Source organism: Rhinolophus sinicus, chromosome 18, assembly GCF_057876585.1.
Source record: "Rhinolophus sinicus isolate RSI-liver-muscle chromosome 18, RSI-T2T, whole genome shotgun sequence".
Lineage (NCBI taxonomy): Eukaryota > Metazoa > Chordata > Mammalia > Chiroptera > Rhinolophidae > Rhinolophus > Rhinolophus sinicus.
Window position 1 is genome coordinate 109,170,828 of NC_142518.1, and position 24,221 is coordinate 109,195,048.

Here is a 24,221-nt window from a genome sequence, read left to right on the forward strand (position 1 = left end):
ATGTAGAATATGTACAGAGCTGGCAACGGTAAGCTTCTATGCAGTAAATGTAGACCACAGATGCTCAAACTGGTGGGGGGCTATGTAGGGTGCTCAGACAGGAAGGGCTGGTTCAACTCCATCCGTGATGGGCCCATCAGAATTTGTGTGGTAGGTGGGGGAAAGAAAGCTCCTGGCCCTGAGGCTTTAAAATTCATTTGGGGATGAAGGGGTTTCAAATACTGCTGAAAGAGAGATTGAGAAATACTCGTGGCTAATTAACTATGGTGGTAGTCACTTCGTGGTGATGTCCAGCATGCCACCCCTCATGCCAGTGCTCTTTGTCCTCTGGCCACCTGTTGATTGTACTCCAGCTTCTTGCTGTGCTTCTCAGAGCTCCAGCTAGTTCTTTTAAAATCCTATCCACTACCAAACAGATTTGCGATATCTTAGTTTCAAAATATACAGATTATATACAGTCACATTCATATACAAAAGTACAGATTATAAAATATCCAGGGAACTCGGGACACAGGTAATGAATGACATTGCAGAAATCACTGGAATCGCCTTGTAGGATTTACTGCCAAGACTTAACCCAGACCTACTGACTGAGTCAGAACCTTTGGGGGTGGGGCCCAGGGATACATATTTGTAACAGGCGGTGATCTGACACAGCTGGTTTGAGACCTGCTGCTAGAGATTGAGAATTGTGTATGTATGTTTTTAATGCTGGACTTGAAGATGTTTATGTAAAGTGAGCCTGAAGTAGCAGGTACTTTATTAGACAAAGGTAGAATCCTGTATAATGCTGCATTGAAGGTTCAGTTTAAAATCTGGAGACTTTTACTGGGTCCCTGACCTTCCATATTGACTTGACTTCTCTGTTTATGAATTATGTTAAAACTGTAGTACAGGAGACAGCTCACTTAGAAACAGGCATGCTGAGAAATGGCCACCTGCCCCTCTGACGCCTTCCCCTTATTTGGAATCATCCCTGCTGTGGTCTTTGAAGAGATTGAAAACCTAATACCAGAGCTTAAGGGAATCTGGTTTCCAAAGTAAAGGAAATTGTGGAACAAACCAGAAATGGTTTCCTCACATATCTGGTCTTTGAATAGTATGACTCCCCTGCCCCCCACTGTTTTTCCCCTCACTGCTTACATCTTTCCACTCTGCATACACCCTGCTGTTATTTAGGTTAACCCTTCTAGAAAATACAGGATTCCAGGGGAGAGCAATTTCTCCTCCAAAGGGTCGCCCAGAGGGATTGGATCCTACAAGTTAGTTACACTCCCTGCATCTGTCCACTTCTCGCCATCTTCTTGGCTACCACCTGGGTCTAGACCAGCTTCAATCCTCGCCTGGCGTCTCCTACTGCTCTCTGCTTCTCTTCTTGCTCCTGTAGTCATTTTGCCACAAATCAGCTAGAAGATTCTTTTTAAAATATTAGATCAGGCATAGCATACCTCTGCTCAAAATCCGCCAATCCTGCCAGTTTCGCTCAGAGTAAGATCCCGACTCCATACACAGCCTCCAAGTAAGACCACTTACCTTCATTTCATTCACTCCTCCTTGCTCAACATTCGCCAGCCTGTGGGCCTTTTTCCTGTTCCCCAAAGCTCCATGCTCACTTCCATCCCCCCATCTATGCATTGGCTATTCCCTCTGCCTGGTACCTTCTCCCCCAGCTCTTCCCAGGATTGGCTCTTTCTCACCCATCAGGTGTCAACTCTTGTGCCGCCTCCCCTGACCAACTAATCGAAAGTTGCAGGTCCCCCATTTCTCTCGTAACACGTAACATTGGATGAAATTATCTTGGGTATTTGTTTATTATCCATCTCCTTCCACTGAAACGTAAACTCAGGAAGAGGGTAGGCACTGTCGTTTTCACCATTGAATCCCCAGGGCCTGGCCTTGTTTTAGCCAAATGCAAGTAGCAGAAGATGTAGTTCAAACTGCTTCAACAACGGAAAAGTCCAGAGATGGGGTTGATCCACTGGCACACTTTAATTAGGGTTCCTGCTCCATTTCTCTGCAACCTTCTCTGCGCGTTCTTCTCAGTGTGTTGGTAGCATCCTCAGGCTTCCCTCCCTCGTGATGAGGCAAGAGCCATGAATTGTTGGCGAAAAGTTAAGGTCGTCTTCACTTTTTCACACAGCCTTTTCAGCACTTCCAAACAGTGAACTTGGTGAACTGTTTGTCCAGTTGGTACAAATTCATAATGAATAATCCCTCTGATATCAAAGAGGTTAGCAACATCATTGCAACAAGTTCATAAACTTAATTGTCAGACCTTGTATGGAGACATGGATATGGCTGTAGATAGATATGTAGGATATAGGTAGATAGATATGAACATACACATAGATAGGGATGGAGGGATGGGAGGTGTGCATGATGGAGCATGGAACAAATGTCGGTGTCAGGACAGGGCAGGGCCTGGGGTAGGGCCATCCTCCAGAGGACCTTACAGCTGCATGAGGGCTAGCCGCTAGTAAGTGGCAACATACCAACACAGCCCCTCTGAACAAAATTTTGTCACCTCTGCCTCAGGAAGAAGACTGAAACAGTTGGAGTGTCATCAAATTCTTTCTCCCATCCATATCTGTGGCTCTCGGTTTCCTGGAGTCTGCGCTCTACTCTGAAGCCCAAAACACCATCTTTCTCAATCATTGCTCCACCCCCAAACCTCACCACTGCATCTGAGGTTCTTTGGAAACACTGGGACACGTACAGCTGGATGTGCTTTTTGTGGGCATGGTGCCCAGCGTTTTCCCTTGTAGCGATGTCTCATAGAATGTAGTAGCAGCTACAGTCCTTTAGCTGTTATCCGCCTAAGACATTTCCTGAAGATGACGTGGTGGTGAGAGGCAGCCTGCATCTGGGTCTGGGAACACTCGCCAGTCCTGCTGTGTGATTCTGCAACGATCAGCAACATCGTCAAGTTCAGGTCTGACCTGTTAACATGCACAAAACCATGAAGAATTAGAGTAGAAACAATCTGATTTTTTTCAGCTATGTGTAAACTATAGAAATACGTACTGTATTTTAAAGAAAAATGTATGTTGCATAGTCAGGTTTTGTTGCTTTAAAAGTACTCACAATAGAAAATGAAAATGTTTGGGGGCTGTGAAAAATGAAGTCTGTTCATATTTCTGTGCTCTGTTTCCTTCCTAAAAACTGGATGTAGGACAGAGTGAGTGCACCGTGCCTTTTTCCCCTAGTATTTCTGCTGCTAGCAAGAGACACAATTCCCTTCTTCCACTCTTGGCTCCCTCCTCCCTCCTAACCCATCTTGAACCAACTAGAATTAAGATTAAAAGTTGAGTAGGAAAAGAAGAGAAAAATCAGTAAAATGGAACAAGCAAGAGAAGTTAAACCACCCTTCCAACTGATTTCGCAAAAGAGTCTGGTGGGGCTCACCAGCTGTGGAAGGCAGAATCTGAAGATACCCCAAGAGTCCTGCTGCCTAGTATACAATCCTGTGTATTCCCCTCCTCTTAAGTATTGATGGAACCTGTAAATATGATGGGAGAACAGCTTCCTTGACTTGTTTACTGTGTTAGTGTGCTTGGGCTGCCATAATAAAGTATCACAGACTGGGTTGGTGAAGCAAAAAGAAATTTATTTTTCACGGTTCTGGCAGCTGGAAGTCTGAGATCCAGGTGTTGGCAGGGCTGGTTTCTTCTGAGGCCTCTCTCCTTGACTTGTAGATGGCTATCTTTTCACTGTGTCCTCACATGGTCGTCCCTCTGTGTGTGTCTGTATCCTGACCGCTTCTTATAAGGACACCAGTCAGATTGAATTAAAATGCACCCAAATGAACTGAACTTTAACTTGATCACTTCTATATAGACCCTGCTCCAAATAGTAACATTCTGAGGTACTGGGAGTTAGGACTTTAACATATGAATTTGAGGGGGGGACACACTTCAGCCCATGACAGGTATGCTCTATAGTGTGGTAGGCAGAATAATGACTCCCCAAAGATGTTCATGCCTGACTCCCTGGAACCTGTGAATATGAGGTTTGACAATTAAGTTCACGAACTCATCCTAGAAAAAGTGCTACACACCTCATTGCTGAATATCATTACTTCAATGGTCACCTTTGATTTACTCCCCTTGGGAAGCTGTGCACTGACGCCAGCACTTAGTCCACCCTTCAAAGCAATTTTGGAACTCTTTTTCTGGAATGGCCATCAGAGTTGTCATCGTATTATCCTTGATGTCCTGAATGTCATCAAAATGTCTTCCTTTCAATATTTCCTTTGGGGGCCAGATCAGGTGAGGAGGGAGGGTGTTCCAATACAGTTATTTGTTTACTGGCTGAAAACTCCCTCACAGACAGTGCCGTGTGAGCTGGTGCACTGTCGTGATGCAAGAGCCATGTATTGTTGGCGAAAAGTTCAGGCTGTCTAACTTTTTCATGCAGCCGTTTCAGCACTTCCAAACAGTGAACTTGGTAAACTGTTTGTCCAGTTGGTAGAAATTCATAATGAATAATACCTCTGCTATCAAAGGTTAGCAACGTCGTTAACTTAATTGTCAGACCTCCTATGTTACCTGACCTGGCAAAGGGGAATTAAAGGTGCAGATGGAATGAAGGTTGCTATGTAGCTGCCTTTAAGAGAAAAAGAGTATCCTGGATCATCTGGGTGGGTCCAATGTTATCACAAGGGTCTTGCAGTAAGCTCAACAATGACACCCCGAAGATATATTCACTTACTAATTCCTGAACCTGACTATTATCCTATGTGGCAAAACAGTGGATATTACCTTCTATGGGAAAAGATGTGATTAATTCAAGGATTTGAGAGGAGGAGTTTATCTGGATTATCCCGGTGGGATAATCTTTCATAATCCCTGATAACCTAAATGTAGTCACACGTATCCTGATGAGGGAGGCAAAAGGAGTTTGGAACAGACCCACACATAGGAGAAGGCAATGTGAAGAAAGAGAGAGAGACTGGAGTGATGGGGCCATGAGCCAAAGAAGCCTAGGGCCAGCAGAGGCTGGAAGAGGCAGGGGACAATCCTCCCCTAGAGCCTCTGGAGGGAGCCCCGCCCTGCCAGTGCCTCCATTTCAGATTTCTGACTTCCACAACTGTGCGAATAAATTTCCATTGTTTTAAACCACCAAGTTTGTAGTAATCCATTATGGCTGCCACGCGAAACTCATACAGGTCCTTCCAAGTGGAAGAGGGAAGTGCAAGAGGAAGTCACAGTGGTCTGGTGTGAGAAGGACTCGGGCTTTCAAGATGGAAGAAGAGAGCCAGGAGCCAGGGAATTTGGGCAGCCTCTAGAAGCTGGAACCCCATGACTGCAGTTCTCTGGATAGGTCACCGCCTCCTCAAAACACCAACTGCCCACAGATGTGTTTAAGAGAATTCCTAGGGAGCTTCATGATTTGGTTTTCAACAGGCCTGACCCCCACCCCCGATCTCTGCCTGACGAGTTGTGGCTCATGCATTTCCATGCAGGTAGACATCACATGAAGCAATTTTGCTCAGGCTCCTATGTCCAGTACCCTGCCCTGTGCCAGGCACAGAATAGGTGTACAGTGTGTGTGTTTAGTGAATGAATGTCATTCCATATTATGTCCCTTTTTAGAATTCTTACCATTGAGTGTGACTTTAGTATATGCTTCCTGTTTCCTTGAGCCCCTGAGGCAGCTGGGCCAGCCATGGAGGGGGAGTCTTGGGGGTACAGATGCAGCCCTGCCAATGGCTCACTCCACACAAGTGGCATGGTGACCTCCAGAATTAGGCCCCATATCTGCCTCAACACAATGTTTTCTACAGAGTGCACATTATTTATATTTGATCTCATTCGAACACATGGTTCTTCATTTATCAGAAATACAGAGGGTGCCAAAAAAATGTATACACATGTTAAGAAAGGAAAAAACTATTAAAGTTGTAATACTCAGTATGTACCGATAGCAAAAGATAAATACAAGTCACGTCTGACTTCTGCAATTACAAAAGGTGCTCAAAGTGGTTACCATCAGCGTCCAGACACTTCTGATTATGGCGACTACTGCTTGAGCAACACTGACCAAAGTGTTCAGTTGTATACATTTTTTGGCATCTCCTGTAGATGCAGTTTTCATTCTAGAAGGTGCATGTTATGTTCTTTCTGTTAATGCAGTGAGTTTTAAAAGTTTAATTTTTAACAATTTCATAATAAGTGATAATGTTTATGTTGTTATCTGTTTCATTTAGCTTTGATTTTACTAATAATAATCAGTCTCCTCCTTATAATAACCTCCAGATAACTTTATGTATTTCCAATCCCATAGACCATTGGGGTAGCTGTTTCAGGAGGATCCCTCTAACCAGAAACAGCAGATGTTTCAATTGTCATATTGAACTCAAGCTTTCTGAACCCTGATTACATGTTAAAATGCATGTAATTATTTTAACAAAATAAGCATTGGTGTGTTGAATATTTAGTTATTTTCATTATGAATATGTAATGTGGTTTTTGGTGCTTAAGACATCGCTCTGTACTAAATATTAACCTCTTTGGGGTGATGTCATTATCTTTCATGTTCTAAAGAGTGTTTAGTGGCTTCTCTCAGAACCTATCAGACTGTCCCTTGTAAACTGGCCCAGTGAGTGGGCTCTGTTGAACTTCCTATTCCAAAATCCGTGAGTTGTACAAGGTCCTAAATGAAAACCACAGCACATTTAAAAATCTTGAATTGACTTTATTTTTGAGAGAAATGTTAAGTCCACAGCAAAATTGAGTGTAAAGTATAGAGAGTTTGCATTTACCCCCTTAAGCCCTCTCCAGCCTCCCCTACCATCAACACCCACCCCCACCCCCCAGAGTGGTAAATTTGGAATAATTGATGACGCTACATTGATACATCAGCATCACCCAAAGTCCATAGTTTAGCTGAGTGAGGGTTCACTCTTGGTGTTGCACGTTCTATGTGTTTGAACAAATGTATAATGTCATGGATCCACTGTAGTAGTTTCATACAGAATAGTGTCACTGTCCTAAAGCTCCTCTGGGCTCCACTTATTCATCCCTCCCTCCCAACAACCTCTGACAATGACTGATCTGTTTACTGTCTCAGTTTTTGCCTTTTCCAGAATGCCGTATTGTTGGAATCATATGTGGCCTTTTCAGATTGGCTTCTTTCACTGAGTAATATGCATTTAGGGTTCTTCCATATCTTTTCATGGCTTCATAGCTCATTTCTTTTTAGCACTCAGTAAGATTCCATTCTGTGGATGTGCCACAATTTATTTACCAATTCGCCTGCTAACGGACATCTTGGTTGCTTCCAGGTTTTGGAAATTATGAATTAAGCTGCTATAAACATCTATGGGTAAGTTTTTGTGTGGATATAAGTTTGCAGCTCTTTTGGGTAAATACCAAGGAGCATGATTGCGCGATCGTATGGTCAGAGTATGTTTAGTTTTGTAAGAAACTGCCAAACTGTCTTCCAAAGCGGCTACACCATTTTGTATTCCCACCAGCAATGGATGAGAGTTCCTGTTGCTCCACATCCTGGCCAGCATTTGGTGTTATCGGTGTCAGTGTTCTGGGTTTGGAACAGTTTGATAGGTGTGCAGTGGTATCTCGTTTTCCTTGGCAATTCCCTAATGGCATGTGAGTGTGAGCTTTTCATGTGTTTATTTTCCATCTTCTTTGGTGAAGTGTTAAAGCACATCTTTACAATAAATATTTTAATACAAACAAGAAAAACCTGAGAAACTTTTCAGATCTTTTTTAAAAGTCATCCTGTTAACTTGGCTGCTGCTTCCCATTACCAGTAATAAGAAACGTTTTGTAAAATCTAAAGTCTACAAACTAAATATGTAAGTCAAGAATGCCCAATTTGGGGGGAGGATGTTGGTCCAGGAGACAGAAGATCTAGGTTCTGGTCCCTTCTTGCCACCAACCGTGTCATCTTAGGCAAGTTCCTTCACTTGCTGAATCTGTGTCTTGTAAAGTAAGGGGAATGGCTAAAATGATTTCTAAAGTTCTTCCAACTTTGACTTTCTTTAACTTTTGTATTTTATGTCACTCACTGGAGTTGCTCCTGTCGGTATATAGACATTGAAGCACTTCGATTGCCTCACGGTAAGTTTGATATTGTCATCTTGAAAATTTTCCACATTTCTTTTCTATGCTGAAATGAAGAGCTTTGAGTGAGGCTGAAACCTAGCAACCAGCAATCCTGAAATACCTCATTGAATGTGTTATTCGTAGAGTGTATCAGGGGAGAGTAAATACAGCAAAAAATGGTAACCACGCTTCAGCATTAATTTCACTTGGTGACTCACCCACTCCGTCATCCAAAGATGACATTAATCTAAATTGTGACCTTTTCTTCCATCGCATGTCATTGAAATTACGCCAGTAAAAGGGCAGTGACTCACCACTGGAACAGATTCTTCTTGAGAAAATTAGCAGAGCTTTGTCATGGAAGTCTTGGTCAAAGGGTCTTTATTAACTTCACCTGGTGAGCAATTCTTTCCTTTGCTCAGCTAGTTAAGGGCCTCTTCTATAATGTGTCCTGTGGATTCAATCTAGCCCGACCATATTGTTTGGTTGATTCTCTCCCCTTCTGGCGGGATTTCAGGCTTTGAATGCACAAAGGAATTTTCCACCGAATCAGTTGTTAACCCTCATTGCCTTGGTAATTGGAAGGGGCTTTTAGGGGGCTTGCTTTGCACTGTGGAATAATTTTCATACATAGTTTATGGACACAAATCCCCCTGTGGATATATATTAATTTTGTGTTTACACTTGTAATAGTGGATACTCAGAGTGACAGGAGTATTAAAATTATTGTTTTATAGTTAGCAAATGAGCACATCAGGGGGAAGAAAAATCTAGGAGCTTGGGTATTAAAAATAAGACCCAGTATTATGTGTTCACCACCCAGAGTCAGTTCTCCTTCTACACATAATATAGTATGTAGATGATGTATTATAGAATTGGACACTTGAAACCTCTGTAGTTTTGTTGGCCATTGTCACCTCAATAAATTTTAATAAAAACTAAAAATTAAAAAAAATAAGATCAGTAATTAGACCTAGTTTGCTTGTTATTTCAACATACCCTGATCTGATTAAAAAATATGTCATGACAACGTTTAATAGGAATAATAGTTCTCATTTGTGTTTAATCCACACTTCCCTAGCCTATCAGATTCTAGAAGGCACTGGATGTGACTGCTTATGTTCCATTTACAAAAGACTAACATAAAATTACATATACTTGAAAACTTGATAAATACCTCACACTACTGGACAGCGGACATCTCATGATCATCATAGTACATTTGCAGCCCAGAAAGGGAAAGTAGCTTGCTGAAGGTCACACAGCAAGTCATGGAAAAGTAGGGTGGCACCTCCATCTCCACCTCACGGACTTGGCTCCCTGAGTATCAGAGTTCCTGGGGATAATGTCGAGTATTCAGGAGAGTGTTAACTGATATTCTGTGCCATCTGCTTAAGAAGTATATGGTGTAATTAGAAACATTGCTTTCCCATATGGTCCCATGTATTAAGCTCTGGGATTTCAAGGATGTAAATTAAGATGTTTTAAATATCTCTTCTGTGGCCTCTCCTGGTCTCCAGTAAGCAAAGTGCATTTAGATTCATGTTGTGTTTGTAAGACTGATTTCCATAAAAGATACGATACTGATTTCCATAAACGACACGAGAAATTCAGTGTCATAACTTCATGGAACACCACGTTTGGACTTCTGCTTTGGCATAAAATACTAAGAAAATCTTTTCCTCAAAGTAAGGGAAATAAAATCATTAATGTGTAATCATTAAAACCAATCCTTCTGGTGAATAAGGGGCCAATTATCACCTTTTCAAGGTAATATTAATCCTTTTATTCCTGGGTTAGGTTACTAGTCAGTGTGTGATTATTCTTTTTATAAATTCATTTCCTAGTAGGTATGGATTTTTTTCTCTCTAAAAGTTTACATACTTTCACGAGAAGCTTGTCTGAACTAAAATTAAATACTTGAGTCAATTCATGTTTCAGAATAGTTTTAAATGAATTTGAAGAAAACTTAGGGCAATTCAATAATTGGTTGAATCATCAAACTAAAGTGAAGCTTCTGAGACTATAAATAGCAGTGTTTACTGGTTTCAAATTTCCACAGGGAAGAGTCTGTTAGATTCGATTCCGTCAGTCACATCCCAGTCTGCGTAATTCTTGAGTTCATTTTTCTGGGACTTAATGCAGTAGAGATCCGACTTTTTCTTCGTTCATTCAGATAAGAGTTCATCAAATATTTAGTGAGTACCTTCCATGTGCCAAATGTGGGGGGACAGAGAAGTGTAAAGGACATAGTGCCTGAAGGTGAGCAGCTCCCAGATGGGAGAGGGGGAAAAGGCAAGTAAGTAGGGACACTCCGTTTTGACAGGACGTCTGCGAGCGCTGTGCTGCAGGAATACAGGAGTCGGGGAAGTTCTCCAGAGGCTTCTTGGGTGATGTGATGCCTCGTTGTATGGGGAAAGCAAAGGAGTTGGCAGTGGGCAGTGGAGGTGGGGCTGCAGCTGGGAGGAGGGCACCTCAGGCACAGGGCAGGGTGGGAAAGGGTAGGAGGGCCTGGGTTGGGGAGGTGGCAGGCTCAAAACACGGGGCTTTGTGAGCCCTTTGCTTGACCAAAGTAAAAGCACGTGCCAAGACCCAGAAGTGCAAGTGGGTTCAGTATGGCTGGAGCAGAGCTTCAAGGGCAGAAGCACAAGACTAAGGGTCCGCAGATTGGGCAACAGGGAGCCAGCAAACGGTTTGGGGCAGGAGAGGGACGTGATGAAAGCTCCCTTGCCAACAGTGGGGAGAAGTGTCGGGATACTTCGCTAGTGTCCACAGTTTTGCCAGGCAAACTGCTGCGTTGAACACCCTCATGCCAGTCTCCCTGGACACGCCAGATGCCACAGAAAGACAACCAACTTGCCCCCTAGTTGGGGAACAGCTGGGTGAACTGTGACTTACTCACACAATGGCAAAAGTGAATGAACCAACTTCACATGTATCAATATGGATCATGTTGAAGGAGGAGAAGAAGTGGAAAGAAAATAGGCTGTCTGCAGTGCAATGCCATTTATGTAAAGTTTTAAAACTCACAAAACAATAGGGCGTAATGTTTATGGATACAGGAGTACATGGAAGTACCAGGGTGCCTAGAACACAAAGCTGCTGCAGGGTATCTGGTACCTCTGTAGGGGGAGCTATTTGGTAAGGCTTATTTACAACATTATCTGAAGCAAGTATGGTAAAATGTTAACAGTTAAATGTAGGTAGTGGGGATATAAATAATAGGTGCATGTTAAATTTTCTGTATTTTTTAGTGTGTTTGAAATATTTTAAAATAAAAAATTGAAGTGCAAAAGAGAGGCCATTGTATTATTTAGTATACTCTTGGCTGCAAGTAAGAAAATAAGAAATAAGGATAGGTTTTTTATTTGTGTTTTTTTGTTTGTTTTGCTTTTATTTCATCAAGGGTTGACATGCCTACAACTTGTTGTGAGCCATATCTGGCCTATTTTTATCTGGCCCATGAGCTGAGAATGTTTTTTACATTTTTATTTTTTTATTAAATTTATCGGGGTGACATTGGTTAATAAAAGTATATAGGTTTCAAGTGTACAATTCTATTTGAAAAAAATCAGAAGAAGAATATTCTGGGGTATTTGAAAGTTACATGAAATTCCAATTTCAGTGTCCATAAATAAAGTTTTATTGGCACACAGCTGTGGCCATTCGTTTAAGTATTGGCTATGGCTGCTCTTGTGCTGCAAAGACAGAGCTGAGTTATGACAGAGATGGACCGCAAAGCCTAAGCTATCTACTGTCTGGCCTGTTAAGAAAGAATTTGCTGACCCCTGCTACTTAAGAAAAGCACCCAAAGGTAGGTGGTTCCAAGATTGGTTAATTCAGTAGTGTGGTGGTGTTGGGGCTTCAGGTGGCTCTCCAGCTATACACATGGCTGCCATATCTGTGCGACATCTATGGCTGCCATAGCTCCAAGCACATGACAATGTTTAAATGTTGCGGTAGGATGGGGTAGGGGGACTTGCCTCATGTGTCGCTCCCTTTTTGACAGGGATGATATTCTTTCCCAGAAACTTTCTAGTGGATTCCACCTTAAATCCCACTGGTCAGAAGTGGGTCACATGGCCAGATTTCCTGAGCCTGAGGGAGGGCTTCAGTTAGGAGGAAAGAAGGGACAGAGCAGCAGGTGGAGAGGCAACAGTACCTGCCCCAAGCGTAAAGTCAAAAATGAAAAGATTGTTGTTGAGTTGCATGAGTTCCTTGTATATTCTGGATACTAGCCCCTTATCGGAGGCACTGTTTGCAAAAATCTTCTCCCATTCAGTTGGTGGCCTCTTTATTTTGTCACACAATGGGATTTATAGATGATGTAATACAGAATTGTACACCTGAAACAATTGTCACCCCAATAAATTTAATAAAAAAAAATGAAAAGATTGGATGGGAAGGGGCAAGAGTGGAGGTGGGGACACCACTTAGGAGGCTAGTGGCCAGTGCCATTATTCAGGAAAGAAATGATGAAATCAGAGACGCTTGGACTGGGGCTGTTGCATGGAGTGGAGATGCTTGGATTCTGGATATATTTTGAAGGGTGAGCCAGTGGACTGGATGTTGGAGGGAAGAGTTGCATCAAGCAGACTCCAAGGTTTCTGGCTTGGACAACTAGGTGTCATCCCAGGAGATGGACAGACACAGTGTTGGTGGAGAGGGGAGGAACAAGTCTCAAGGCCCTCACTGTTTCGCCATGTTTCCAGGTAATAGAGAGGTGCGAAAATAAAGTAGAGGCAGTGTTCTTGCCTGAAAGAGTTATAGCTCTGAGTGTTACTTTTCTACTCTGAAGAAATTGAATCATTCATGAGTAAGTGGAACAATGTCGTGTTTGGGTCCCGCATTTTGCAGTTTGCAAAGTGTTTTCATACCTACTTTCTCAATTGTCCCCAACTCCGGAAATTGGTATGACACGATTCATTCCTATTTTACAGATGAGAAAACAGGGATGCATGGAGTGGGAAGTCCACAGGCTGGAATGGAAGGTATGTCTTCTCCTAGGTCAGAGGAGGGCTGTTCAAACTAAGCCTTGTCTTTCCTGGGTACCATGTTTGCTTCCGTTTACTTGGGGCGTACACCCAGCTAAGACTCCACTGTGTTTTCCCCTCCTTAATAGTACACTAAACTGTACATTGTTTTTTATTTTAAAATGTCTAACTATTTTAATATTTCCATACCGCAAAACCAGACAGTAATTTGTGTTGTTTGCTTATTTTTAGACAATTGCACATAAGTGTTTTGAATCATCGCTAAAGCCTTATTTCCACAGCGCATAACAAAATTAATTAAATTGCTTCTCTGAAGCAAGGTTGCTTTGTTTCCCACTGAAATGATGACTCATGGGGTCCCACTGAGTCTCATTTGTATTCCTCCCCCAGTAAGTAATTTAAATGTGAGTTATAAAGAAAGGAAAAGAAAGAGAGAACCAGGAAAACAAACACACCAAGAAAGACTATTCTATGGATGTGGAGTTACACGGCAGAATGCTGCCAAGTTTCTTACGGTACCAAACGTTCTAATTAACAGCAGCGCCCTGTCCTGGGTTGTGTGAATGGTGCAGGGAAGGTAGATTTTGGCCCGATAAAAGGAAACATTTTTGGATGCGCCGAGATGCCCCGCTTTGGTACCGTCTGGCCTGGGGGTCAGTGGGCTTCTCGATGCATGGACGTGATTGTATAACAGAAAAGGCTGCTTGGTGGTGGTGTATGTAGCAGGTGCGGGGCTAAAGGACTTTTTATTTCACAGTACATGGTCCTGGCATAGTGAAGGAATAGGAAGGAACCCTGCCAATCGGAGACGTAGGAGACCAGGGCAAGGTAAGGTTGGGCGGTAACGTGTGGCAGGAGGATGGAATGTCCTGAATAGAAACAATGTCCTGAACTAAGGGCTTGCTTTACGCATCACTTTTCATTTTATAATGAGAAACTTTGCAGCAGTTGGAAGCATAGCACCTAGCACACAACAGGCACGTGATGAATGGACGCTGAATGCCCGCCTGCAGGGAATAGGGAAGGGAGGAATGAGGGAATGAATGGGCTCATGCAAGACAGAGTGTGGTGCGAGGAAGAGTAATGGGATCCCGTTGCGAGATGCCTTTACGTGGACTTTGGAAGACAGGCTTTGAACGAAGGCGAACTTGGAGCCTGCATTCCATTGTGGCTTAGCTACAAATCTGTGTCTGAGTTATGAGCCCAGCGAGCATTTCAGCTGGTGCTGCTTCCGGTGGCAGTGTGGGGTTAGGAGACTGTCCAAGCAGCCTTTTGGGGTTTTGGTTTGTTTATCCAGAAAGCCAGCAAAGCAGGTCTACTGAAATATAGTGCCAATCCCCTCCTACCTGTCCTACTCTCCTTCCCCCCCTGCCCCCGCCCCGCAACACACCCATTGGGATTAATGCCAACAGCCAGCATGCCGTCCGTTCGTTTTCTTTTTGTGGAGACATACTTTGCTCCTTGCTCCAATGATTGCACTAGCAATTTCACTGATAGAAGGAAAGGGAAGAAGGACCCACAGAGAGGACAAGTGACTTAGAGGGGTGGGCACTGGTAGCTCAGTTTGTTTCAAAAAACAATAGGCATCAACAAACTCCTACTTAGAGATGTGTCTCTTCTCCTGGGTTGTCAGAAATACGTACAAGGTGGGGCACTAGATGGGGACAATTTGGGTACATTTCTATTTTTTCCATTTTCAGGAGGCATGTCTCATGGAAAAGCAGTAACAGTAGGGAAAGTATATCTCAAGTTTTGAGAGACACTTGGCTAATTCCCATAATCATTCTGTGCCTGAATGTCCCCATCAGTAAGTGGAGCCAGCACCCACCTGTTGCACACAGATTTTTTTACGAAGGCCAGGCAGATGACACTTGTAAGTCGTTTTGCACACTGCAGGGGTGAATTCAAGGTGCCCTCATTTAGATTATCACTCCTATTTGCTAAGTAATGGTGCTTCTTTTAAAATTGATTCTGGGGGTGGCCGGTTAGCTCAGTTGGTCAAGTGTGGTGCTGGTGGCACCAAGCTTGCCGGTTCAAACCCCACATGGGCCACTGTGAGCTGCACCCTCCTTTAAAAAAATTGATTCTGGAAAACATACCCAAACAAAATGAAAATCTACTCCCATTGCTAGTATGGTCAACTGTGAAATCACAGATTTCACTCAAAGGCTGCATTTTACAGAAAGTAGCTACAAATTAAAAATACAGGCCTCCAATAGAACCACCTTGGAGCCTGCACCCACTTCATTCCCCTTCCAGCCACAGCACAATTACCTCTGGAGCTGTTTGCTAATGTTTATTAACTGCAGGCCTGGGAACAGACAGACACATCCAAGTCAGAATGTTCTTTACCAGGCCAAACACTCAGATGGTGAGTCGAAACCTTTCTCTTAATGATTTCCACTTGTTACTGCTCAAGCAAATTCTAAAAAAAAAACCAAAAAAAAACCCCAACATTTTCTGTTTCCACAAAAAATATTTCTTCCTAAGAGAGTCTTCTGAGCTTTCTTCCCATCTGTGTCTTATAGTTAACAGCAGCCCCTCTCTTCCTCACCTGTATTTTCTTCTATATAGCTACTCAGTCCCAGTGGGTCTGACATTGGTCTTCACCTACTGAACTTGAGAAGGGAACCTCCCTGCTACCCCAGGCCAAGTTGGGATACCTAATTGCCACCAAATATTAGGGATGAACTGAAAAAGTGCCAGGAAGACTTCATTTTTCAAAGTCCAAATACCTACAAACAGTAAATAAAAGAATGATTCATAATATAATAACTACCCCCCTCATTATTCCTTAATCTTTTATTAATCTCCTTATTATGAATTAGGAGACTATGCTAAAAAAGAAAATGTTATTGCTCTTTCTGCCTCTATAATAAACAACAGTAATTATCCGGTGGAATGCATCCCCCTTCTCTACAGGGAATGACTGCTTCAGGACTGAACAAAATGAGAAATTATGACATCACTGAATCTAGTTTTAAAATTAATATGAAGTGCTTGTCGCGAAAGTATGGATCTTCCCAATGGGGGAAAATGTGACTAACATCAAATGAATCACAAATATGAAAGTGTCAGGCTGTCATTTACCTGAGCAATTTGTTTGGGTTCTGTACAAGGGAGCCTTGGAGACAAGTGGCAGTTTTGAAAAGGAACACAGAAACAAACAAAGAAGACCAAAAATCAAAAGGAAAAAAAAAAGAGAAACAGTTGCCACCCAAATTCTTATTAGCTGACCATATTTTCACTGACTCTTTATCGGAGTATGGAGCCAACAAAGCTGTAGAAGAGATCATATAATCTTTTGAGCTCAATGAGTCCAGATGTTTCTTCACGTTCTTTTAATTTTGAACAGAACATCTTTTCCTACCAAAATTTATTGTGGAGGGTCATTATGAGAAAATTGGGAGAGCACAGCTACCCTGGCTGTAGTGCATGCGTGTGTGTGTGTGTGTGCACACGCACGCACACATGTATGGGGGTGCTGAGGGATGTTCTGTCACACCCACTTGCAGCCCCTGAGCACCTTTCCAGGAAGCTCATCACCTTGAGGAGCTTAGAAAAGAGACTGATTCATTCCAAACTCCTCTGGTGATGGAGGGCCCAGAGTCTCAGAGCTGGCCTGGGACTGGCCTGTGGTCACCTAGGCAAACCAGAGCAGCAACAGAGCTGAGCCCTCCAAGCCAGGCCCACGCACCTCAGACAGGACTCCTGAGCTGATCTTGGGCATTTCCTCACACTCACCTTTTTTCCTGGCCCCTTTGCCTGAGGAAAATGTTCCTGGCCACTAAAGGGTGTTGCTATCATTAGCCAGCCCCACATTTCAGATGTTAAGAAATTTCCTTGCTCTGATGTTAATGTGGATGCAGTCAGAATTAAGTCTTAGGGATGAATAAGCTGTGGTCCTTTTGTCCTTGATTAATTTCATGACATTTATTCTAGAAAGGAAACTTAGACGCTTGAAACATCCTTCCTCATTAATAAGAAATTTTTCCTTTTGGTAATATAAACATAATTCAAGACCCAATTAAAATGTCCCAAATTTTTGCAGTAAGGAAAGGACATTTATAACTCAACTTTGCCATATGTTCTTGTCCCAAATGGTTGTCATATTGATTAAACTGTTCATAACTGTTTGGAATGTAAAAGCTTCGCCAGAGTTGGGCAGTCGTATTTCAGAGCTGTATATACAGCATTATCTGATCAGTTTGTGCGGGTGGTGGTAAAGGAGCCAACTTAGATGCTTGATCATGGCTATTTTTTAGTACGATTTTGAGATATTACTAATTGAATTCGGTCAATCTCTGTTTCAACTCAAGTGCTTGGCCCGCCATTGTTTAATTGATGAAACTTGGGACAGAACTAAAGGTTATCAAAATAAAGCTCAGGTTAAATGTGTAGGTCTTGAAACCAAACAGCAGGATTAATAACATCCCACCAATTCATTTCTCTTGTTAAGAGAACCACCAAATAGGTACCATGCAATGCCCTCTTCTTGATTCTGGAGCTCCAAAGGAAGATGCCAGAGTGGGCCAGAAGCACAGCAGACTCACCCCACACCATCTTGCTCACCCCAATGCCCTCACTCCTCCCAGGACAGCCTTGAGTCGTAATGGAACCAACCCATACACCAGCTGGCTTGGCTGTAGGTGAGCAGTGCCACTTACTTCTGTTCAACAAACCACACTAAGTGCCTGTGGTTTACCAGGCCTTGTACATGGTAACAGAGATATGCAGATGGATACGACATGGCACCATCTGAGTCTAGTGAGGGGGAAAGGACAAGCAAGCCAATCCTACTTGGAAAGTGTACCATGAGAGGTATGGACAGGGTGCTTTGGGCGCATGAGAAGGAATCAGCAAATTCAGGCTGGAGGGTGAGAGCAGCAAAATCAGGGATTGGGGAAGCTTCTGGGAGGCGGTAATGCCTGGACTGAATCTTTTGTAAACTAAAATATATCAATTTTTTTCTTATTATCAGAGGATTACTACTTCCAAAAGGAAAAAAAAATCATTGTAATACCACCACCTGAGATAATACTGCTTACATTTGAAGTATATCTTTTGTCTATCTATCATTTATCTATGTATATACACAAATGCTTTAAAAATGTTCTCAATAGTGCTTCCTTGAAACAAAAAATCTAACCAGATGCAATGAGTATTTTTTCATGTCATTAAATATTCTTTTACATAATATTCTGTTGTACAGGTACCCTAATGTACTTAACCCATTTTCTATTATGGTAATTTTAGTTGTTGCAAAATATTCATGATTATTAACTATGATTAACATCCTTACTCTTAGTTTTTTTTTGTACATCTGTAATTATTTCTTTAGTACAGATTCCTAGAATGAAAATTGCTGGGTCAGAGGTTATGCACATTTTAAGGCTAAATACAAACCGGCAGTGTGTGAGAGCTTCCATTTTTCTCCCACTCTTGCCAATACCAAGTCATTTCAAAGTATTGACCATGTAAAACTATAGACTAAGCTGCGACAATCCTCACTGTCTGATATTCCCACCTTTGTGTGGTCCCCTCTCATAATAAATAGGGCTGTCCTGTAAGACCGCTGGGATATTGCAGAAGTGATAGGTACAGACTTCTTTTTTAAAAAATTATTTTTTTTGATATTTTCTTTTTTTCTAACTGTACTGAGGTATAATTAACAAATAAAAATTGCACATATTTAAGGTGTGCAATTGGATGTTTTGTTATAGGTATACATTGTGTGTGTCACGGCATGATCGCCACAAGCAAGCTAATTAACACCTCCATTACCTCACGTAGTTACCTTTGCGTGTTTGTGTGTGTGTGTTGTGTGTGGTGAGATCAGTTAAGCACTTAGCAAATTTCAAACATACACTATAGTATTGTTAACTATAGTCACATTATTGTACATTAGATCGCCAGAACTTATTCATCTTACATAACTGAAACTGTACTCTTTGACCCAACATCTTACCATTGCCCCTACCTCCCAGCCCCTGGCAACAACTATTCTAGCATCTGCTTCTATAAGTTCAACTGTTTTAGATTCTACATATAGGTGAGATCATGTAGTATTTGTCTTTCTGTGTTTGGCTTTATTCATTTAGCATAATGTCCTTCAGGTTCATCCATGTTGTCGCAAATGACAGAATTTCTTTCTTTTTTAAGGCTGCATAATATTCCTCTGTGTGTGTGTGTGTGTGTGTGTGTGTGTGTGCGCGCGTGCGCACGCGCGCGCATATATGGTATGCCCTTCTGAAACTAGGTGTAAACAGCACTGCCACTTCTTCCTGGCTGTCTTCAGTTACTTGTTCTGTTGGAAGCTAACACCATGTCACAGGGACACTCAAGCAACCGTGTGAGGGTCTATGTGATATGAAACTGAGGCCTCCTGCCAACCACCAGCACCACCTTGCCAGCCATGTGAGTGAATCACCTTGAAAGCAGGTCTTCCAGTTTCATTTAAGCCTTAAGATGACTGAAGTCCCAGCAGACATCTCCACAGAGAGACCCTGTAGCCAGAACCACCCAGGTGAGCCACAACCAAATTCCTGATCCACAGAAACTATTAGATAATCAGTATTTGTGTCCGTAAGCCATTCAGTTGGGGAGCAGTTTGTTATGCAGCAATAGATAACTAATGCAATGTATCACTTTTGCTGTAAGTTTCATTTCTTTGATTTTTAGTGAGGCTTACATTTTTTTCAAATGTTTATTGACCATTGTCTTTTCCTTCTCTAGTTTATGCTATTTTAATATCTTCAGTGTTTGATCTTTTTTCTATTGATGATTTTTACATATTAAGAATATCAACTTTGGCCTTTCATAAACCTAATATTTCCCCTCAGTGTTTATTTTCCTGAGATGACACGTAAAAGCATATGGCAAGATTGGATGGTGGGGAGAGGCCATGAAATTGCAGGCAGAGGAGCATCATGGGATGTGTGGGGAAGTCACAGGATAGATGAGAATAAGGGAGGTGGGAGTGCCAGGAAACCAGACCAATGCTTCTCAAGCTGAGTGTTCATAAGAATCGCATGGAAATCTGCTTAAAATGGCAATTTAGGTATATCTGGGATCAGGCCTGAAGTGCCCAGGTCATGCTGATGACGCTGGCCTGGTGAGCACACTTCGAACAGCAAAGGTTTAAAGAGATAGTTTGGAGATAGTTTGTGGAGGAAGTCTTGGAAAATAGCAATAAGCCAAAAAGAAAAAAAGTTAAAATCACCTTTAGTCCCCTGATCCAAAGACAACAACTCTCTGTTGTACCAAGGCGCTGGAACTCTGTCCCGAAAGGGGCAGAAAGGCATGGACATCTTGATCTATATTTTTTGAAGGTGGTGCTAACAAGGTTTGTTGCTGACTGCACTTTGAGAGTGAGGGAAAGGAGGGATGTAGGGTTTCTGGCGTGGGCAACTGAGGTTGTGGTGACTAGGGGAGAAGTAGGTGTTTTGGGGGGTGGGGGAGAGAATTCCTTCTGCTTTAGACCTTCGTAACACCTGAGGTACTTGATAGGGTATTGAGGGGGTAGGAAGATGCCTGGTAGGGAGTTGGTGGGTCTGGAGCTCAGGAGACAGGGCAAGCCTAGAAGTACAGATTTTGGCATCAAGAGCATCCGCCATGTTGAAGAGGTAAACCGTGGGCATTTGTGAGCTCCCCAGGGCGACTGTATAGATGGTGAGAGAAGAGGATGCAGGACCGAGCCTCGGGCCCAGGCTCTAAGTGTCAGGTCAGGGAAGAGGAGTCCAGGAAGAAGACCGGAAGGGATGAAAACCAGAGCGTGTGGCTTTAAATAAGTGTCAGATGATGTTTCAAAAGCCATGAGGAGCAGGGCTGGAAAGGGGTCATTCCTATGCATTCAGCTGGGATTAGGGTTAGTGGGCCGACTGGGAGAGAGACCAACGGGGACCAAGTGCCCCTGGGTTGTGGAGGTGGGGGAGGGGGGGTGAGAAGCAGCAGCTGAGCAATGAAGTGGGCGATTCCATGTATCTTAGAATTCGAGGAGGTGGCTTAGATTAATTTTTCTCTGATCTTCCATACTGTACAGGCAGCACGACTGATTTCTCAGAGAATAAACTAAATTTTATTATTTCTTGCGAGACAGTAGCTAATAAGATTAGACACTCTGTACTTTTTCTCTGTGCCAAGTGATAGGTGCATAGATACTCATTTTGACTCTCCCAATACCCTGGGAAGGATAGCCTATTTTAAAAATGAGAAAATTAGGGGTCGGAGAAGAAGTGAAGAAGCTTTGTCCAAGGTCACTGCCAGTATGTGGCAGAGCTGAGGTTTGGGCCAAAGTATGGCTGACAGAAAATCCTTGCCCAGCTTTTCAGCTGTAGTGCTTCTGGGAGCGTTCGGCAGTGCGAAAGAGCCAGGGGTGGCAACAGCACTGAACTGCACACTTAAAAATGGTTAAAATGGGAAATTTCACATTATGTGTATTTTACCACAATTAGGGAAAAAGGGGGAGAAGGGGGTAACAGACTGATCTGCAGACTTCAGAGAGAGAAAACTACATGAAGATTGCACAATCAATTTGATCCCTCATTTTACTACTGAAGGAGAAAGTTCAGCATATGTTCAAATTACTCTAATTTTCAATCACAGTTTGTAATGGCTGAGTCACCTCTCTTTACTTCTTCCTCTGTCTTCTCTCTTTTAGTTTTGAAATGGATTTAAAGTGCACTTGGATAGGCGGAAGAACCTGTCTTAGTTGAACTCACTGTCAGGTCTCGTGGACACCAGGAATGGGTGAGGGCAGGGAAGAGGACATGGGGGAGGGCAGACAGCCATTGACAAATATGGCCAGGAGGGCCACTCACTCGTCCTCAGAGCAAGCCCTTTCCCCAGCTTCCCCATGGCCTCTGCCTGAGGCTTCTGGCACTTGCTAAGAACAAAGCCGTGGTCTTCACCCAACCACTGACTCGTAAATATAGACCAGTTCCTTGTGGGACTGTTTGGTTTCTAGGGGACCCTGTAGCTCCATCAGTCCATGGATCAAAGCCTCAAAGTCACTTACCAGCAAGAGGTCCTGCAATGTGGTGATGGTGCTTTCTCCAGGGGACCAGATTACATGCTTGACAAGTGTTATGGGTTGAATTGTGACCCCTCCCCCCCCCAAAAAAAAAGATATGTTGAAATCCAAACTCCCAGTACCTCGATGTGACTGTATTTGGAGACAGTGTTTTTATAGAGATAATCAAGTTAAAATGAAAGTCATTAGTGTGGGTCCTAATCCAATAAAAGGGGGAAATTGGACACAGATGTGCACACAAGGATGCCATGTGAGGGCATAAGTAGAAGACAGCCATCTACAAGCCAAGGAGAGAGGCCTGGAATAGATCCTTCCCTCAGCCCTCAGAAGGAAGGACCCTTCTAACCTCCAGAACTGAGACAAAAGATTTCTGTTGTTTAAACCATCCAGTTTGTGGTACTTCTTAATTTACAACAGCCCAGAAAACTAATACAGCAGGTAAAACAGACTTCCTTCCCTGGGGGCTGACAGTGTGACATATGGCTGCTCTTAGTTACTGAGGTTCCCCCCAAACCCCAAGAATTCCTTTCACCTTCACCTGAGTCCCCCACCAAGCAGTTGTTCAAGGCTCCAGGGAGGGTGAGTCATTCTACAGAAGAGGCCTCCATCTCTGTGGCCATGCCTGTCTCTTCTAACAGACGATGCTAGAAGTGGAGGAGAAAGAGAAGACTGGTGATAAAAGGTTACTTTATCAAAGGGCTTTAAGCACCTTTCTTTGCAACAGGGACTGCATCAAATGTCCTCACCTCAGTGATTCATCACCAGAGTCTACTTGGGAGAGGGCAACTTTTCTGATTTCCACAATTCCCTCTTAATGCATTCTTGTCACTTACGAAGGCACATAAAATTCAGTGCTGACATGGAGGGGCTATTCTAAGGAGCTTCGAATGCTAAAGACTTAGTCATATGGACTGTCAGTGCTCCTTAATCAGTATTACTTAGCTATTGCTAAGGTTTTAGTAAGTCCATCAACAGCCTCTCACCTCCTCTCAGATCATTATTTCTTGCAGTTAGAGTGCCTATTATGGAAAATGTGTGCTGTCATCAGCTGCTTAAACATAAAATTATGCTCTGTATATAGTTGATGAAAGCACCTCCACTCAGCTCATCAGTTTTCAACCAGGACCAAGGAAATTGCTGTCTGATTATTCTGTTCAGCCCCATCAGTGAAGGAGCCCTTTCCAATCCAGTGTGTAAAGACTTGACCGAAATAGGTTTTTGTCTACAAAGGTTGATCCTGACACATGAGATGAAGAGCTGTTTGAAGTGGTTTAGGGAACAGACTTCATTTTATCAAAGTACAGCATCTTCCTCACAAATCATTTTTGCTTTAATTTCTCTCCAGTAAGTTCCACTGCCTGAATCTGTGCAAAACTTACAGCACTTGCAGCCAACATGTTGTATTGGAAATGAAGTCAAACGTGTTGCTTTTCTACTGGGATCCTGGAATTTTTTTCACAAAGGTTTTTTCTTTTTTTTTTTTTTTCTTTTTTTCTTTTCCCCTCAAAGAACCGTTACAGGGAAGCTGCCAGGTGAGCAACCTGGTTCCTTTATCTATAAATGTTTTCAGATTTTTTTGGGTAGATACCCAGGAAACCTGGTTCCTAAGTTGCTCTGTCCTCAAGGGTTCAGTCCTTTTTGCTCTGTACACTCTGTCCTAGGCCATCTCATCCACACCACAGTTACCATCTTCATGCTGGTTATGCCCAAACACGTTTCTCTAGCCCACACCACTCCTCCAAAATGCCAGACCTGTAGAGCCACCCACCTTTTGGACACCTGCACTCACTTGTCCCCCAGACTCCTCAGACTCATCTTGTACAGGTAAGTAAGGAATAAAAATCAGCATCATCTTTTCCCTTTCATTACCTAGCATCTCGGGGAATGGCACCCACCGATTTGCCATAGTCTGCAACTTTTTCTTTTTCTTTTTTTTTTTTTTTTTTTATCCTTTTTAAGCCTCTTTTTTTTTTTTAAGTTGATAGTTTATTTTTTTTTAATTTTATTTATTTATTTATTTATTTATTTATTTATTTTTTTAAATTAGTTTCAGGTGCACAAGACAAAGCAAAACTTAGACGTTTATCATTTATATCCCTCACACTGTGTGAACCCCCCTCCCCCATC

At 42.7% G+C, this 24,221-nt stretch overlaps 1 protein-coding gene across 1 annotated transcript; it reads left to right on the forward strand.

The window, feature by feature from the left end:
• The first annotated feature begins 30 nt into the window (after positions 1-30).
• On the forward strand, positions 31-24,221 carry LOC109434366 (uncharacterized). Its single transcript, XM_088795062.1, has 5 exons — positions 31-7,326; positions 8,058-8,084; positions 13,010-13,060; positions 17,523-17,712; positions 19,362-24,221. The coding sequence occupies exons 1-5, from the start codon at positions 7,323-7,325 to the stop codon at positions 19,417-19,419; spliced, it is 330 nt and encodes a 109-aa protein (XP_088651188.1). The 5' UTR covers positions 31-7,322; the 3' UTR covers positions 19,420-24,221.

Coding starts and splice junctions, on each gene's coding strand:
- LOC109434366 (XM_088795062.1), top strand. Junction 13,061..17,522: donor TCCACAGGCTGGAATGGAAG/GTATGTCTTCTC, acceptor TCTCTTGTTAAG/AGAACCACCAAATAGGTACC. Junction 17,713..19,361: donor ACCAGCTGGCTTGGCTGTAG/GTGAGCAGTGCC, acceptor GGCTGTCTTCAG/TTACTTGTTCTGTTGGAAGC.